Genomic DNA, 17117 nt, shown 5'->3' with positions numbered 1-17117 from the left:
GTTTGTGTGCAACAACGAGGCTCCGAAAATATTTTAACTTTGTGATGACAACAAAAGTCATGTTTTAATCAGATACTGATTTTGCGAAAGACATTTTTGTTCGAGATTCTTATATCTTAATATACTAACCGTTTATTATTTTATAATCATATTATCTTATATTTATATATTAAATTTAAGAAAAAAGTCAAGTAATATTTTTTCAATATTTAATATCTAATATTTTCCGTCGATTATGTAGTTTCCATAAGAATAAATTTTGATTATTGCTGAAAGAGAAAACTATATATATATATATATATTTTTATATTACTTTTTTACAATGCATCTTTCAGATAACACATCTTTTCGGATAACATTCGAGTAAATCGAATATGTTTCTACCTGCGAATTGTAACCGAGCGCGATAATCGCGGCTGGTGCTAATTCGTGGCGCGCAAGATTGATGTCTTATCTCGAGTCAGCCTCAACGAGATGAGACTGCCAAAGAAGACGAAGTGGGTTAAGAAGAAGAATGAGAGACCTGAAGGATGGCAAACGTGCTTCGAACGGCCCTAAGGAAGGGGATGGTGTAGTTGTCTTTTAAACGGAGCAACGTTACGTACCCCTGACGAATGGACAGGAGGAGGTGCCGATATCTCAACCGTAATTTATCACCCAGCTAGACCAGCTAGAAAACTGGCGGGCCCGGCCACTTGCGCTCGCTCGCTCGCTCGCTCGTCCCTTATGTGGACACGGGCCCAGAGAGAAGAACGCGAACGGAAAATAGAGAAAGAGGAGACACGAAAAAGGGACTACGAACGCGCTGCGCTACATTCTCCCTTTCTTTCTTTCTCTCTCTTCCTTTCTTTTGGGCCCCTCGAGGCCCCGGGCCAACCCTCATTACCACGCCTCCAGACTTCCTAGTCATTATCTGGTGGTTCCAATACCGAGATCGAATTTCATCAGGAATCCCGACACTGACATTCCATAGAGATAATCATACCCCATCCTTTGCCCGTATGTGCAAAGTTTTTTCTCGTGGAATCTCGATTCTTTTTTATGCTCGACATAATGCACTTTACATAATTTCACGAAATTATGTGCACTTACGCAGCGCCGTATTTATCATTAACGCTCAATCAATCGCCGGTGTAAACCACTGAATGTGTTGGGCAATTACAAATTTTGTTGATAATGTATTATGCGACCATTACTAGTCATTCATTATTTACAATCATTATCTAATTAAATTAATAATAAAATTAATACCAGTATACTAATATACTAATATATATAGAAATATTTCATTTCTAAATTTCTAATTTCAGGAGAACGTAGCAGTTAATATAAGATTTTTTCATAACAATTTAATAAACATGTTACACTCTATTATCATATAATTTTTTACAAAAGAAAATTGATTAATAACCATTCATTGCTGATTAGTAGATATAAATTGCCAGACATATAGAAATATTTCATTTCTAAATTTTTAATTTCAGGAGAACGTAGCAGTTAATATAAGATTTTTTCATAACAATTTAATAAACATGTTACACTCTATTATCATATAATTTTTTTACAAAAGAAAATTGATTAATAACCATTCATTGCTGATTAGTAGATATAAATTGCCAGACAGGAATGAAAACTTAATCGTTAGACGATGCACGATCTCAATTTTCCCCAAAATTTCCGAGTGCCTAAAAGCAGCAAAAATTTCTCAAGATTGGTCCCGGAAGATTCCGCTCGTGGGCTCTGGTTATAAATAATTAAAAAGGTCCGACAAAACAAATATATCGTTTCGCACAGTGTGATAGATGATGTTGCTTATTCAGCGTTCTGAGTGAAGAGAAAGACGAAGAGACTGCAGTCAGAGGAAGCAATACGATAGATGGGGAAGAAGGAGGAAAAGAAAGGAGAGAAGAATCAAGACTTGGTGGGCTTTTAGGGGCCTTACGTGGACCCACGAGAAGGTTCAAGGGCGTGCTGGACGTGGACGTTGTCGAGGCAAGGAAGGCGAGGCAATTAGGAGGCACAGCAGGGTGCCAAAATCTCTGCCCTCTTCCTCTTTCTCTCCCAAATCGAACTACCACCTCCCTACGCCCACACTTCCTTCTTCTCTTCTACTACTTCTTCGGCGGGCTGCGCCTCCTCGACGGGCTCTTCGCCATCAAGGAAAACGTCATTACATATCTCCCCGTGAATAGTATATCTTTGATGAATTGAATCATGATGCTATTTTAATGACACGACTTCGTATTAACTTTAATAACATAATTTTTGCATTTAATTAAATTTTTTAAAGTTGACAAAACGTTCCAAAATTTTCAAAAATGTTATTAAATTAAAATAAAGTAATATTCTTCTAAAATACTTGATTTTTGTGCATATAAATATAGTTACTATAAATGTCAATTTAATCTCACTGTCAATATATTTTTTTTATTATTCTTAAAGTTAAAAATTAACATTAATCTCAGAAGAAAAAATGTTAATTTATCAAAATTTTGATTTTATTTCTTAAAAAAATATTTATTTAAACTATATTATATAATATTAAAACAGTTTTGTTATATGCAATTATTTAGAAAGTTAAAAAATTTTTTTAGTATTTATATTTTTATTCAATTAATATTTATCATAAATATTTATTATTTAATATATTTATTACTTAATAAACTTTATTGTACACCTATCGGCAATAGACGCAACCCCGTGCCTAACTCGATAAAGCAGAAAAGTCTCACCCGATATAAGTATCGATTTAGTCATATCCAATATAGGTATTCTGACAGACCATCTTCCCAGTAGAAATCAACTTTTCCTAGAATAGTTAAATCTATTCCTAGAATAGTTAAATCCGATAAAAAAGTAATAATTTTTTTCAGTTAAATAATGTTTTAATATATGCTATAAAATTAAATAAAATTAAAAATATTTAAAATATGTTACATATAGTAAAAAATATTTTTAACATTATAATATTAAATTAGACTTGTATTATTAGATTACACTTCTCTTAAATTATAAAAAAATACTAAAATAATGTTTATACAAATCAAGATATAAATATCATAATTTACATATACATGTATATAATTTTAATTGAGAAAAATTTACCTAAAATATTATATCCTTGTTTGAATGATAATTCAAAAATCTAATTTGCATTCTAAATAAAATCGAATCATGAGAATTTAAGGATGTCGTACCTTAGATACGGAAAACTGCAAGTCGCTATGTCAATAAAAGGAATTTCATAATTGATCCGTTTCTATAGCAACAGACAAAGAGCTTAGTAATGAATGGGATCCGCCCTGAGAAGTCGGGTTATCTCATAAAAGGCTAGAAGCCGCGCGACGCGATTTCCAGAATAAAATTTGTACACAATTAAATCGTCTAAAATAAATAACAATGGCTACAAGAACGGTGACCGAACGATGTCGGATGTGCAGTCGTGGATTGCATTCGTACAATATACCCCTCGATACATGCGAAAGAAAGGAGACCTACACTTTCGTGAAGAGCCCGCGGGCGATATTACATATTCAAAAGAAGTACAGAAATCCTCCGATGTAAGTACAATTAACTCTTTTCCTAACATCATATTGCGCGTTCTTTATCAAACGAGAAATTGTGTTGCAACCTGGAAAATTGCTTAATAAACATCAACAAACTTATCTCAGCTTTTAAAAAGCTCACTGATAAAGGTGATTTTTTTCACAAAAAGTATTAAGAAAAAATATTTTAAGCTTATCTTTTCTTGAATCTTATATACATATAAATTGAATAAAAGATTACTATTTAAACAGAATATCAGAAATATTTCCTAATCTCATTATCGAGCAACAAATTGTTTTTTTCAAAGAGAAAAAGTAACGAAAATCATAATTACACATGCTGCTGATAATTGTACAAGCCACAATTAATAAAAAAAAGCAATCTATTTTTATATTGATACATTGTATGTTATATTTTCATGTTATTGTCTATGCAACAAGTGTACGATATTCTTGTAAACCATCCTATCTATTTAACGAAATTGCACAAATATACGCCCTAATCATTCCCTGAATTAATGAACATTGAGAGAGACGTACGATAATGGAAAACAGATAGTGTTCGTTTCTTTACATAAAGCACGCTACATATTTAACACAATGCTAAGCTTATATGACATACAGATACATATTAAAAGTAGAGACACCCTACTTCTCGAGCATAGTCTATTATTGGTTTCTCTTGCGCTCTTTATGTTCCTCAAACATTAATGCTGTGGGACAATCAGAAAATGTTCACTCTCAATAAACTTGCAATATCTCATTTTAAAAAATTGCTATAATTGTCATTATGGATAGTAATTTTGTTAATTTTGCTATTAAAGAATATATTTTGAGAATTTATCTATTCCGAGAAAATTACTAAAAGTACACTTTTTCTCTCTCTTTCTCTTCTCTTTCTCTCTCTCTCTCTATTTTCTAAAGCCAAAAGAAGAATATCGATAACTGGAAAAGCACAGCATATTGATAATGCAACAGCTATTTAATACATTACTGCGCTTATAGACGAAAAGGGAATGACCGCGGTGGCAGTTGATTTTATCGTTGATTATCGTACACGGAAGAGTACAAAGTATGATATACTATGCACTCGCTTCACGCGATTTCCACTTCTACATCAAAGTATAGCTATGCTGTAAAAATAATCAATTTGCAAAAATCTCGCACTAACGATTTAGGATAATATTTTTAGAATAAATTTTATAAAAATATAAAAGCTCTTGAGAAGAAAATTAGCCTTTTGAATACAACTTAAAACTTCTAAATTTTGCATTTATAATTTTTTTTATAAATAATTAAATGTAAATAAATTTGTTAATTAAATCTCGCTATCGAAATTAGAAAAATATTAGACAAATAAAACTATAATGCATGACAAGTTCAGAAATTATTCATATGAATATGTCATCACACAAAAAAAACTAACACAAAAGTGACTCACTTTATCATTCTGTGAAGTTCTATAAAGTTAGTGCATAACACAATGTTCTGTTAAACAAGTTTTTCTGACTGTTGGCTGGGTACTATATTTAGTCCTTTGCATGATACATAATAAAATATAACTTGCGAATGATATTGATCAGAATAAAGAAACGTGCGCTTTATGTTACAATACATTCGGAGGAAACAATCGAGCATGAATCAATAATAAAGGGGGCTTCTGCAGCTGTCTTAAACGAAACGTCAATTCTTTGTTAATTAATTAAGAGATCGATGAATGTTGTTATCGAGAAAGATCGTGACGTTGAATAAAAACTATAATTCAAGTGGACTAGAAAAATAAAAAAAAGGCCAGTAAAAAGCATAGTAAAACTGTATGCGCGTAAAAATGTTCTACTTATTTTATCGTTTTTCTAGCAGCAAATATTAGCTATTCAGGCTTATAATTGCACGCCATGTTTCACGCAAAACGTGAGAAACTAGTAAGAAATTTGTTCAAGGATATCTGCAGCGTATTAATATTAATACAAAATACGGTGAAATTTCACACATCTTGTATTAATACAAAATGTAGTAATAAACATTCAATGGTGATTAATTTTAAAATAATTTTTTTAATGAAATTAAAACGTTTTTTATTTGCTTGATTAATTAACGCAGAAAAAGAAAATTTAAAAATACAAAAAATAGTTTTAAAACATACAGTGAGTTCTATTTTAGGAATTGATAAAGCAATAACTATGATAAACTACTATTGACGATCGTAAATACAATAGCCGTAGGTCACTATTTGTGGCACTATTCGAGTAAATCGATCAATCGCGCAATTACGCTCATGCAAGGACGAAAAAACGATCTCTTATTACACCGCTCACGAACTCAACGATAAACTTCTATATTGTCAAATTTCTCTTATCATTATTTTTGATGGTCACCTCGACTTAAATCGATATTTTTTTTAATATGTCAAAAATTTTAGTGATAAGAATGCCTTATCATAAATCTGGATATTACGATAGAACTTGCAGAACGAAAAAGTTATGCTATTCGTGTAGAATTCATATGAACGGCAATCTCTATATGAGATCTTTCTCCAAAAAGTACCACTCGACTAACTTTATTTACTGGGAATAGATGTTATATTTAGATTAATAAGCTCTACGTAAAATGTCGGATATATCTTCGAGAAACACGAAATCCGTTACAAATTATTGCGATACATATAATCATACGTAAAGTACGATGTAATTGTACTTATTTTGAAAAACTGAAATTGTAATTTAATATAATCGCAAAAATTATTTTACAAGCGTGATATTGTTACATAAAATACAGTTTATATTCATACTGCGTAAATCTGATTTTTCATGCACATTATTTGCATTAAATCGCGTGATAATAAAATGCCTTACTCATCTCATAATTCATTTTCCACCTATCGTTCGATCGCGTGCATATTCTTATTACGGCTACGAAGCAAAGCTTAATCAGTTCTATCTTCGAGAGAATTTTGAAAGATAAGAAATTCTCATCAAGAGATTATTCCTGAGCAATTTTTTCAAAGTGACATGTACACGTGCGTGCATATATAATATTTTTTATTAAAAAAAAGTTATGAATTGCGCAGAAACTTAAGAATTTTATTCATCTAAAAATCTAAATCGTGATTCAACTTATACACTAAGTCTTCTTGCGTTAGACCGACGCGATCAAATACGCCAAGTTTCACCTTGAAGTGTTGCTAAGGTTTGCAAAGTTCCCGGACAGGTTCCCTAGGCGAGTGTGGCAAAACCCCAACCGTATTCCACCCTCTGTCGGTGGAACTTAAGCATGCGCAACATTCGCGGTGGTCAGCATTATTGAGTGGCCGGTCACACGAAGCGAGAATCTATGTGTATGTACAACTTGAGCGCGGCCTATATCGGTCGATTCTAAGGACATTGTCCAGTCTCTGAACTCCCCCGCGAAATGGTCAGTAATGTCGCGACCGTACTCGACGAACGACTACGACGTTTTCCTTCCGAGATCTTCCGCGACCAGCAGGACCGCCGATTTGGCGCGAGTTTCGCACAGTATGTATTAATGTAAATCGATTGACACGGATCGATTGACACTGAGATTGATATCATTTTGGAAAGAGTTCACTTTCATCCTACATATAAATACGCGAAAATAATCTCCGTCTATTCATAATGATAGAAGCGCGACACGATTTAATAAACGTGTACGTTATTTATAGAAAAAATGCAAATCCGAAAATTAAAATTCCAACAAAAGAATTTTTCTTGATAATAACACTGTGTGCTTTTTGTAATATCTTATCGCGTACTTAACCAACCAAATAATATTTGCGGCACAAAAATCTTTTAAAAATATATATATTTATATATTTATATTTTTTATAAGAGCTAGTGCGAACATATTTTTTTCACCGCGTTAAGTATCGCGAAAGTACTGGTCATATTTTGCAATTAACCAACTTGATTGTAGTTAGATATCGTGACTTTGTCGGTCAATAATTCAAGAAATAATTGCAAATATCACGCTCGCGTGATCTTTGTTGTTTTCACTTCGCGAAAACGATCAATATAAGCGATCAATGGATCATAATTGCTTTACCTAAGATTTTTCGAAAAGCCTATATCCCGTACAAACAAATAAGAAGTTATTTTTGAAATTTTAAAGGGAAACTACGCTTGAAAGGCAAAACGCGTCACGTAATTTTGTTTGCCTTCGATCGATTCACAATGTTCGCCGCGCAATCAAACGTCTGAAGAAATTAGAAGGATGCCAGCCGGTATTTCGGCTTTGGCGCCGTCGACGGACGCGGGATCTTTCAATCATGAGACGAAGGATCCGCCGGCCTTCACGATCCTGCAAAAGGATGGCCTGGACTCGAGTTTGCCGCTCCTACACATCAACGAGGACGACGGAATGAACGCGCCGCGGCTCACCAATCTCAAGAACATGAAAAATACGATGAGGAATGACCTCTACAACCGTAGACGGATCAGCAAATCCAACGAACATCTGGTCTTGGCTAGTCTACAATCGAATCAAGCCAATCCTTTGAAGAGCAGAAACCACAGCAAGAGTCAGGATAGTTTAAACGAAGAAAGACCGCCTATTAAGGCCAGCATCATTCTATCCACGGAGGACTTCAACGAAGTACTCAATGCAAAATTGAAAAAGATACAGGAGCAAGCCGAGGCCGAACAAGGGCGCAGATCGCCCAAGAAATCGATTCTGCTACAGAGAAAGCCGTTTATCACGACCGTAAAAACAGGAGAATTTTTGATGCCTCCGCCGGAAGTGGCGGCTCTACTCGGTATCGCGTCCAACGGAAACGACGAAGAGGTAACAGACGGATGCCCGCTTAAGAGCAGGTTCAAACCACTGGTGTCGTTAACCAAGAGACCGGAAGTACGTCACAGTAGTCATAATGCCAGATGTCCGGCCGCCCTCAAGGCTACCGTGGACTTCTCCCTTGGCATGATGAACGCCACTACCATCGCCACGGCCTCGACCTTAGACGAACGAGCAAGAAGATTCAAGAGGAGTGAACCGCCGTAAGTGACGCTGAGGTGACGTAACACGGTCGCGTTATAGCCGTGGTCCCGGCTGTTCAATTAACATATATCGTGACTTACGTCCTTTTATTATCAGCTAGGGATAAAATTTATAGCAGCGGAATTCATAATGCTCTCTTATTCCGCAAAAACGCTTTTATTCAGAGAAACATTTTTAGCTGAATATTTTCTATAACGTTATATATTATATATAAAATAAAAGGATTATTTGTTTCTAAAAATATTTTCTTAAGTATAATTATGGTTTAATATGAAAAAAATGTATCAGTTCAAAATGAATAATGATTGGCCCTGAAAAGTCTCTTTCCGTTCACTGGATTTGGTTTGCAAACGTGCGATAATGCGACCTCGAACCTTTTCGCAGATGCAAATCGCGATATCGAATCTTACGTTCGTTTCATATCATCCCCGCCGAAAATTCGATGTCCAAGACAACGTAGATGTTGCTGAAATATAATCGATCAGTCGAAAGAAACCGGCCGAAAGAAGTGTGCGAAAAGATTTCACCGTCTCCTCAATAAACATATATATGCGTATAATATGAAAGCGCGAAAGGTGTTTCGGACTTAAAAAGCAACGAAAGCTCGATTGAAGCGCGTAAATGAAAAATGACGAGAGGCACTTCGAGAGGAGGAAAAGAGCGTATAAGAAGAGCGAGAATTGTTTTTCTAGCAGATTCCCGCAGACGCCGCGAGCTTTACCAAAAAAGTTGGCACCGATCGAGGGCATGATGAATATGCTGCCGAGACTCCGCGGGTAACAAAAACACCTTCTACCAAATGGCATACACTTATCACTGATCTTTTATTTGATAGCAGCTGCTTTCTCCCCGCTTTTTTTCCTTCTCATCGGCTCGATTTATTCTCATGCGCTTGCGGTCGTATTCGAGTTATTCCTCTCTTATTGTCGCTCCTATGCACCACGTTCTTAAATACTCGTAGAACGGAAATTACGTTTCATTGAAATGATCGATAATATTAACTTTTATTTCCCTTTTACAAGGAAGGGTTTTTCATCATTATTATATTGTACTAACATAAAAAAATCAATAGGATTGTTTTTCAAGTAAAAAGTATAATCGATTTTACGCTACAATAAATGTATCATCTTTTTGATTAAAAGATGAAGATATTAATCATTGCTTTTTACTATAAATGTAAAAAAACAATTTATACTTTTTTAAGAAATTATCGCAAGTCTGATATATACGTAGATCAACCTAAATATACGTGTTGTGTGCATGTCTATTTAGGTTGATCTACATATAATATTTTTGCAGACTCAAAAGTATGTCATCAATACATAATAAATTTTACTGTGCTTGTGATGGACACTGTTGTGATTGTTATCGGAAACATTTGCGTGCAGCAGGGTCGTAGACATCGATATTTTACTATGTGATTAAAACTTATGCTTCATTAAATGCGAATAGGCAGATGTACCTGTTACGTATATAATTTTTAATAACAGATTGCATATATATATATTTAAAAATTATTTCTTTTTTTATATTCATATAATTTGCTGCATAGCGTGATGTAATCTTTTAATCATTTTATTTTATATAAATATATACAGTTAATATACTCGTCGACAATAGTCGAGAGAGCAATTGGATTTCGTATTTTTGTATATTTTGATTCGTAAATTAAATAAAAAAGAATTCAATCAAAAGATTGGCGAAATATTTATATTTAATTATTCAAAATTTGAGTCTCCAAATAAATTGAAGTGAATTAATATAATTCAATAATAGATGATTGATGAAACATTAGGTATATTAAAATGATTATGAATGTATTACAATTTCAAACAAATTTATTATTGCCAAGTTTGTCGATGTTTGCTCAAGAGAGTGACCGGTCTTGCAGCAATCATTACTCAGCATGTTAAACTCAGCTGAGCTTTTCTTAGATTTGTTTAGTGACCGTTGAGAACCATGTTTCATTATAAAAATCAATCGTTATTTTGCAGCGAACAATCGGTTCCTTTCGGGAACATCATGTTTGATCGTCGCGTGGCTCGCGGAAGTACATTCGCTCCCATTCCTGCTCTAGTGAGTATTCTTCTCGGGTATCTTTCAAGGTAAAAGAATGGTAAGTTCTTTCATGAAATTCGCATGTTCATCTAGATCGATGGGGAACAATCGATAGCAGCGAGGCAAGCGGAAGCGAGACGAAGACACTTGGCGAGGAAACGTGCTCAGATGCAAGCTTGCAGAGCGCTCGTTGCGAGGACGGGTTCACCTCCTCCGGTTCCTGGGAGAAAGCACGAACCAGTGCAAACCGAAATCTTTCTCGAGGAGGTTAATTAACATTTGTATATTTATTTTTCGTTATAACAATTAATTATTATTTCTCGATATACGACGAACGAAGCGTAAATTCAAATTTTAATATTGACATTATATTTAAGCTGGCCGAAAAGCCGGACGAATCCGAAGTAGCCACGCAAACTGATTACTTTTTGGAGAAACCGGAACCACCAAGTTATTATCCTGGCAAGATTGGCCAAGACGCTTGCACTCAAATCGAACCCGGAGAAGTATGTACTTAATGTTTTATCACGACATAATTTTTTGCAAAACACAGTATTTGTGTGTACTACGATATTTCTTCTTATACTATTTCCTCTTATTATTAGCTCTTCGATTATGACACTGAAGTTCAACCGATTCTCGAGGTGTTAGTAGGCAAGACTATCGAGCAATCCCTGATCGAAGTTTTAGAAGAAGAGGAAATTGCTACTCTCAAGGAACAGCAGAGAAGATTCCAGGAACTACGCGCTGCTGAGAAAGCTGAAGAGCAACGATTAGCGGAAGAGGAGAGGAGACGTAGAGAAGAGAAGGTATTATTTTCTTGCATTTTAATATTCTTTAATATCTCGGCGCTCTTCGATCTTTTAAATATCTCGTTTATTTTTACATCGTAGAAAGACATATATCGCTCGCGTGAAAAGATTAAAAAGCAAATCTGTTTCCCGATTCGTTTCAGGATCGACGCCTGAAACAACACGAAGAAGCGATGAAGACTCAACAGGAAACCGAGGAACGAGTCGCGGCGGCGGTATTGTTAACAGGATACATTGCTGAACTTTTACCCGCAGTTTTGGAAGGCTTGAAAATGTCTGGCTACTTATTGGACGAAATCAAGGCCGGTTCGTGAGCTCGCAAGAAACACTGACTACTTTTTCTGAATTTGTTAATCCTAAAGGTTTCTTAATTTCTCTTTATTTGTCGAGTCTATCTTTTGATTAAGTTTCTTTTCGCCCCTGATTATTTTATTCTTTATTCCATCTATAATTATTAAAATGCCGTGAACATGATTTGTTGCAGATGTCGAAGAAGGTTTCATGCCGTGGTTGATGAAAGAAGTTAAAAAGGAGATGGGCAACATGATCGAGAGCAGAGAATTATTAATGGGTAAGAATTATTAATGGGCTAAACTGAAAATAAACCAGCAAAATGTTTATTCTATTTCAAAGGTCATTTGAAATGTCAGAGTAAAATAGACTGGATAAGAATTTATTTTTGCGATAATAACTATAGATAAATTTAGATATAACATTAGAAAATTGATATATAATAACTTAATTGCATAATTTTCTACAGAAATCATTAAAGAAATCTTGGAAAACCGCGCGCAGACGTATAGACAACTCGGTGAAGAATACGATATTTCAAAAGAAAAGAGACCAATTGAAGTGGATAAATTAGAAGAAGATGAAACTGACAGCAATTTCGTGAATTACGAATCGCCTGCGATGGAAAATGATAACGAGATTTAACTTGGTAAATATATCTGTATATATATATATATGTACACACAATTATCATGATTATTTTTTACCGGACACTTTGTATATACATGGAATATTAAATTATACAATTATTTTAAAGTATAGAAATTAATTATTTATTAAACATTTAATGTATCATAGAGCTTATAGCCTTTATTTACTGCTTCTCGTGATACATTAATATAATAAATAATTAATGTCTATGCTTTAAAATAATTTGTATAATTTAATATTTCACGTATATACAGAGCATTCGATAATAATTACTGCATTTCTCATGTGCAGATAGAGCGAATTATACATACATATATATATGCGACATAAAGATTGGATTTTTTTTAAGAGTTAAATCAAAATTACAAATTAAGGAAAATTAAAATCTAAGAAAATGAGTGAAGGCATAAAAAATGAGAATTACTATTGGATCATAAATATTTAATAATATGTATGTATATACAATCCGATAATAATTTTCACTATTGCGCAATTCGATGAGCGTTAATGATGCACTATGACTAAAAAACGAGCAAATCGTAGTTAGCTTTCGGATTTAGGGATTCATCTTAACCAGCACAAAAGTAATTTCCGAGCCCGATACCTCCTACATTAAGCAGTGTACACAGCTGTGCAACAAATCCATCTCCTCCGCTTGCATCCCCTGACAGGTTACCACAAGACTCGCAATCCCTATCGCAAACAGTAACTGTCGAAAGAACGCGAAAGACCCATCGGAAATTAATTATCGATTCTCAAAGTCAGCGGGGCATAATCTCTTATAGAAAGAATATAAAGAAAAAGCTCATTTTTGCTCAGAACAATTTTATCCGACAATAATCTTTAGACGATAAAAATTTCCCCATTATATCGGAAAATCTTAATACATATTACTTTAAAAGAAAACTTAATATTTGTTTTATGTGATAAATATTATTCATAATATACACACACACATATGATATTAATGATTCATTGTTTATCTGTCTGCATAATCTAGACTGACTTGGAAATCCATAATGCTGCACAACGATTTCAAGACAGTTTAAGAAACTAATTACGTTCCAAGATATAATTTATGATTGTTAGAACCAGTCCAAAGATATCTCTTCAAAAATTTAGTATACATATATTAAATAAATAAAAATATAAAAAGAATTTAAGCAGAGAGTATTTTTCTTATCACAAATTATTTCTGCTTATTAAATTACGATATTTTTTAATGATCTCTCAAAATTTCAAGATAAAATGCATTTTAGTCGATATTTTAAAAATCACTTTTTGTAGGCTCTGGTAAATCGATTTTCATGGATTATCGCCTAATCCGCACTGAAGAATTGCCACAGCTGAAGATATTTATTCTACGTCGAAAATAACAAATGTAACATCGTTAAAACAGAACGTGTGTTCTAGCTATCACTATTTAAATTATTTCAAATAACAAGAATTTTTCAACACAAAGTACCGAATGTCGTAGATTAATTACATCAACAAGAACGAGATAAAAACGGAGATGAAAGAGAATACCAGTGAGATGATGGTGAATAAATTAGATTTTATAATTGTATAGATTGTATAAATTGTATTATACAAAAAATTATAAAATTCAAAGTTATAAATTAAGTAAAATGTTAGCTAAAGAAAATTAAAAGTAAAAAAGTTAAAAAAGAAAGTAATGATAAAACAAACGAATGTTGTGTGTATATTATAGATTAGAAGAAATCTTTATTATTCTTTTGCCAAAGTTATTCAAGTTGGAAATTAACATTATTAATTATATCAACAAATATGTTAAATAATTAATCGAGAAAAAAATTGTATTAAAAAAAGTAAGATTTAATATTTCTTATAAATTTATTCTCTATGAAATTTATTATATAAAAAAATAATATTTTTCAAGATGTTCACGTAATACATTGTTATGTAAAATCAGTATACCTGTATATGTTCACTTTGAGCATGACAGATATTACGTGTGTGATGAGAGATGATTTCCGAAATCTATCTGCAGACACGAATCTAGACCACCGGTACACCGCGAAAGTAAAAAAACCTGTCCGCTCCAATCAGGATTAGATCAATCATAATGGGATGAGGTTTCACGCTGAATTGAGATCGGCACAGTTTTAAAAAGCCACCCACCCTTTTTAACTCACCCCTGACGACACTGAGAGATCGGGGTGAGACAAGGGAACATATTGTATTGGATTAAATTAAGCAGGGGGCTACTTTCTCGTACCGAACATTATATGCACAAAACTTGTGTGCCAAGTGAATCGTGTTTTCTGGAGGGGGATAGTCTATCACGCGGAGGGGTAAAGGGAAAGATAAAGAGGGGTAAAATGTCCGATGCACCACGGTCTGAGGACCGGTATATGCCGCGAGGGATCTGACATTATTTTGTCATGTGAGCTGTGTCACCTGCATCTCCATGTGCGTTTTTTTCTCGCTGCGAATATGACACATGCGAAGAACACTTTTATTGTAAAAATGCACAGAATAAACATAGCGCGAATCAACATATTATTTCGAACGAAATATATTATTAATTTTTTTTTTAATTTAACTTCAGAACTTTTATTTACACAATTAAAAATTCCCATACAATTTATTAAATTATATAATTATATTAAATTACACAATTTTATATTTTGTAAAAGTGTTCCTTTCGGCTATTCGCTCGAGTGAAAATGAGACTGTCATATTTTAATGTTTACCCATGAACAATCATAGATTGGATTGACTCTTAAAATCAAGTAAATAGCTCCTAATGGTTAAATACTGCCTTAAACGCGGGGCGTATGATCAGGGATAGAGAATATCTGTGGGGTATTCAATGGTCACGTGTCATGTTACATAGCACACGTTTCTACGGGACAAGGACAATATGTCGATGTGGCACGTGAACAAGCGGAAGTGCACTTTAACTTTTCTCTTACGTGGAATGCAAGATTTGCAACACTTTAAAGAAATATATATATATTACAAAAAAATTTTCTCTAAAATTTTCTCTGCATAATTTTCGTATAAAAATTATGCAAAACTGATAGTAATTATTATTGTTATCGTGATTGTTAGCAACATTATAATATATAATTATTGTTTTACTATTTTAAGTGATACAATAAATATAGAATCTGTAATAAATAAAATTTACCAATAAAGCAAAAAGTATTATAATATACTAATAAGTCTGATCAAAAACTATTCAACCTGTGCATGCAGAAAAAAATTAACTTATTTAATTCAAAAATAAGATACTTCTTAATCAGACTTTTCTTAAATATAAGAAAAAACCTAAAAACAATCAATACGAAGCGGAAATTTTGGATAAACAAGAAGTCGTCAGATTTAGATGACGCCAGATCTGAATGACGCGAATATTAATAATACATAGACCACTGTCTCGTTCACGCGCGGCACCATTAGGGATAGACTTTTGACACTTGCAGGACCGAGACGAATCACCTTTATGGCCACCTCCCCGCAAAGGCGACCATAACTCAGGATTGCAGTAAAGGGACGCAGAACAATGGCATTGGTTCCCTCTTTACGAAGCAAAAGGATCCACATGCATCTCTCGCTATCGACGACAATCCGAACTCGCATATACTTCGTCCACACATTTTTAAATGTATGCAAAATATATTTATCGATAATGACGAATATAATATAGATAGTGTCTTTATATAATAAGGTGCATGATTAATTTTAAATAGCTCCAAATAATTAATCTTGAAAAAAACGTGAGAATATGGCGTATCGTTATTATTTAATTAATATATTTTTAATAATTTTATAATAAAATAACTATATAATTATATAATAATAATAATTATATAATAATATATAAGTATACATATAATAGTATATAAGATAGTATATAAGTATATACAATATTATATAAGAAATTTTTATATTAAACTATTAAAAATATATTAAATAAAAATATATTAAAAAATTTTCTTTTATTATAAAACTATTATATTTGAAATACATAAAAATGCACAAGATTTTGGTAGTTAAATCCAATAATGTTAATTCTCTAGTACAAGATCGACATGCACTTGCGTCTCCTCATGCACCATAACACCGGGTGCTTGGTGCACGGCTTGGTACACGAATACACTTTCGTGGAGGGTGCTACCGCGTGGGCTTATTTTGAGCATCCCACCCGGGGGATGCAGCGATAATACGTAGATGATAATCGCGATATTAATATCGCATTGGGAAGCGCACACATGCGTGCAAAGGGCCCATTGGTCACGGCGGAACACTTGCTTGCGCTTGCTGGCTTCGCGGTTCTCTGAATTGCACCCTGATTTTAGAAAGAGACGACTAGAGGGTACAACCCTCCGCGACGATGCGGGCGACAAGCACAAATTTATCAACAAATTGCAAGAAAGGTGCAATATCTCGCCAACAAATTTTGTACAATTTTGTTAAAAACTTCTCACAAAATTATATTTAATTATTAGAATAATTATAATTATCTATCATTTACTAAATTAGTTTATAATTATATTATTGCACTAAAAAGTTGGTCTTAATAAATTTTAACAAAAAATATATATTATATAAATGTAGAAAGATTTCGTAAATTTTGCGTACAATCCGTATTCTCTCTTTCTCTCTATCCCTCGATAGTTTCCCCAATAGTTACGCCTTTACTAGACCTAGAAGCAAGGTCTCTGAGTCTTTCGTACTTCTGTTTACTACCCACGAATCGTGCAAGGGGGGCTGGAACACT

The 17117-nt window shown here is 33.5% G+C and overlaps 1 protein-coding gene across 5 annotated transcripts; it reads left to right on the top strand.

Annotated features, from left to right (window-relative positions):
• Positions 1 to 6904: 6904 nt before the first annotated feature.
• Positions 6905 to 16118, top strand: Rsph3 (Radial spoke head protein 3). Of its 5 annotated transcripts, none has more exons than XM_029303923.2 (11): positions 6905 to 7057; positions 7671 to 8554; positions 9248 to 9331; positions 10550 to 10631; positions 10707 to 10880; positions 10991 to 11119; positions 11219 to 11422; positions 11569 to 11731; positions 11910 to 11996; positions 12186 to 12365; positions 15820 to 16118. In XM_029303923.2, exons 2-10 carry the CDS (start codon positions 7773 to 7775, stop codon positions 12359 to 12361), a joined length of 1881 nt encoding a protein of 626 aa, XP_029159756.2. In that variant the 5' UTR covers positions 6905 to 7057; positions 7671 to 7772; the 3' UTR covers positions 12362 to 12365; positions 15820 to 16118. The 5 variants fall into 5 exon arrangements, with proteins under 5 accessions (XP_029159756.2, XP_085339224.1, XP_085339227.1 ...); XM_085483098.1 differs by lacking the exon at positions 15820 to 16118 and adding an exon at positions 13368 to 15441; XM_085483099.1 differs by lacking the exon at positions 15820 to 16118 and adding an exon at positions 13368 to 15441 and having other exon boundaries at positions 6906 to 7057; positions 9251 to 9331.
• Positions 16119 to 17117: the final 999 nt, after the last annotated feature.

The sequence above is a fragment of the Nylanderia fulva genome, unplaced genomic scaffold (genome assembly GCF_048542155.1).
Source record: "Nylanderia fulva isolate GAGA-0341 unplaced genomic scaffold, ASM4854215v1 Scaffold23, whole genome shotgun sequence".
In the NCBI taxonomy this organism is placed as follows: Eukaryota; Metazoa; Arthropoda; class Insecta; order Hymenoptera; family Formicidae; genus Nylanderia; species Nylanderia fulva.
The sequence above is the reverse complement of the archived record's forward strand: the minus strand, read 5'-3'. Positions and strand labels throughout refer to the sequence as shown.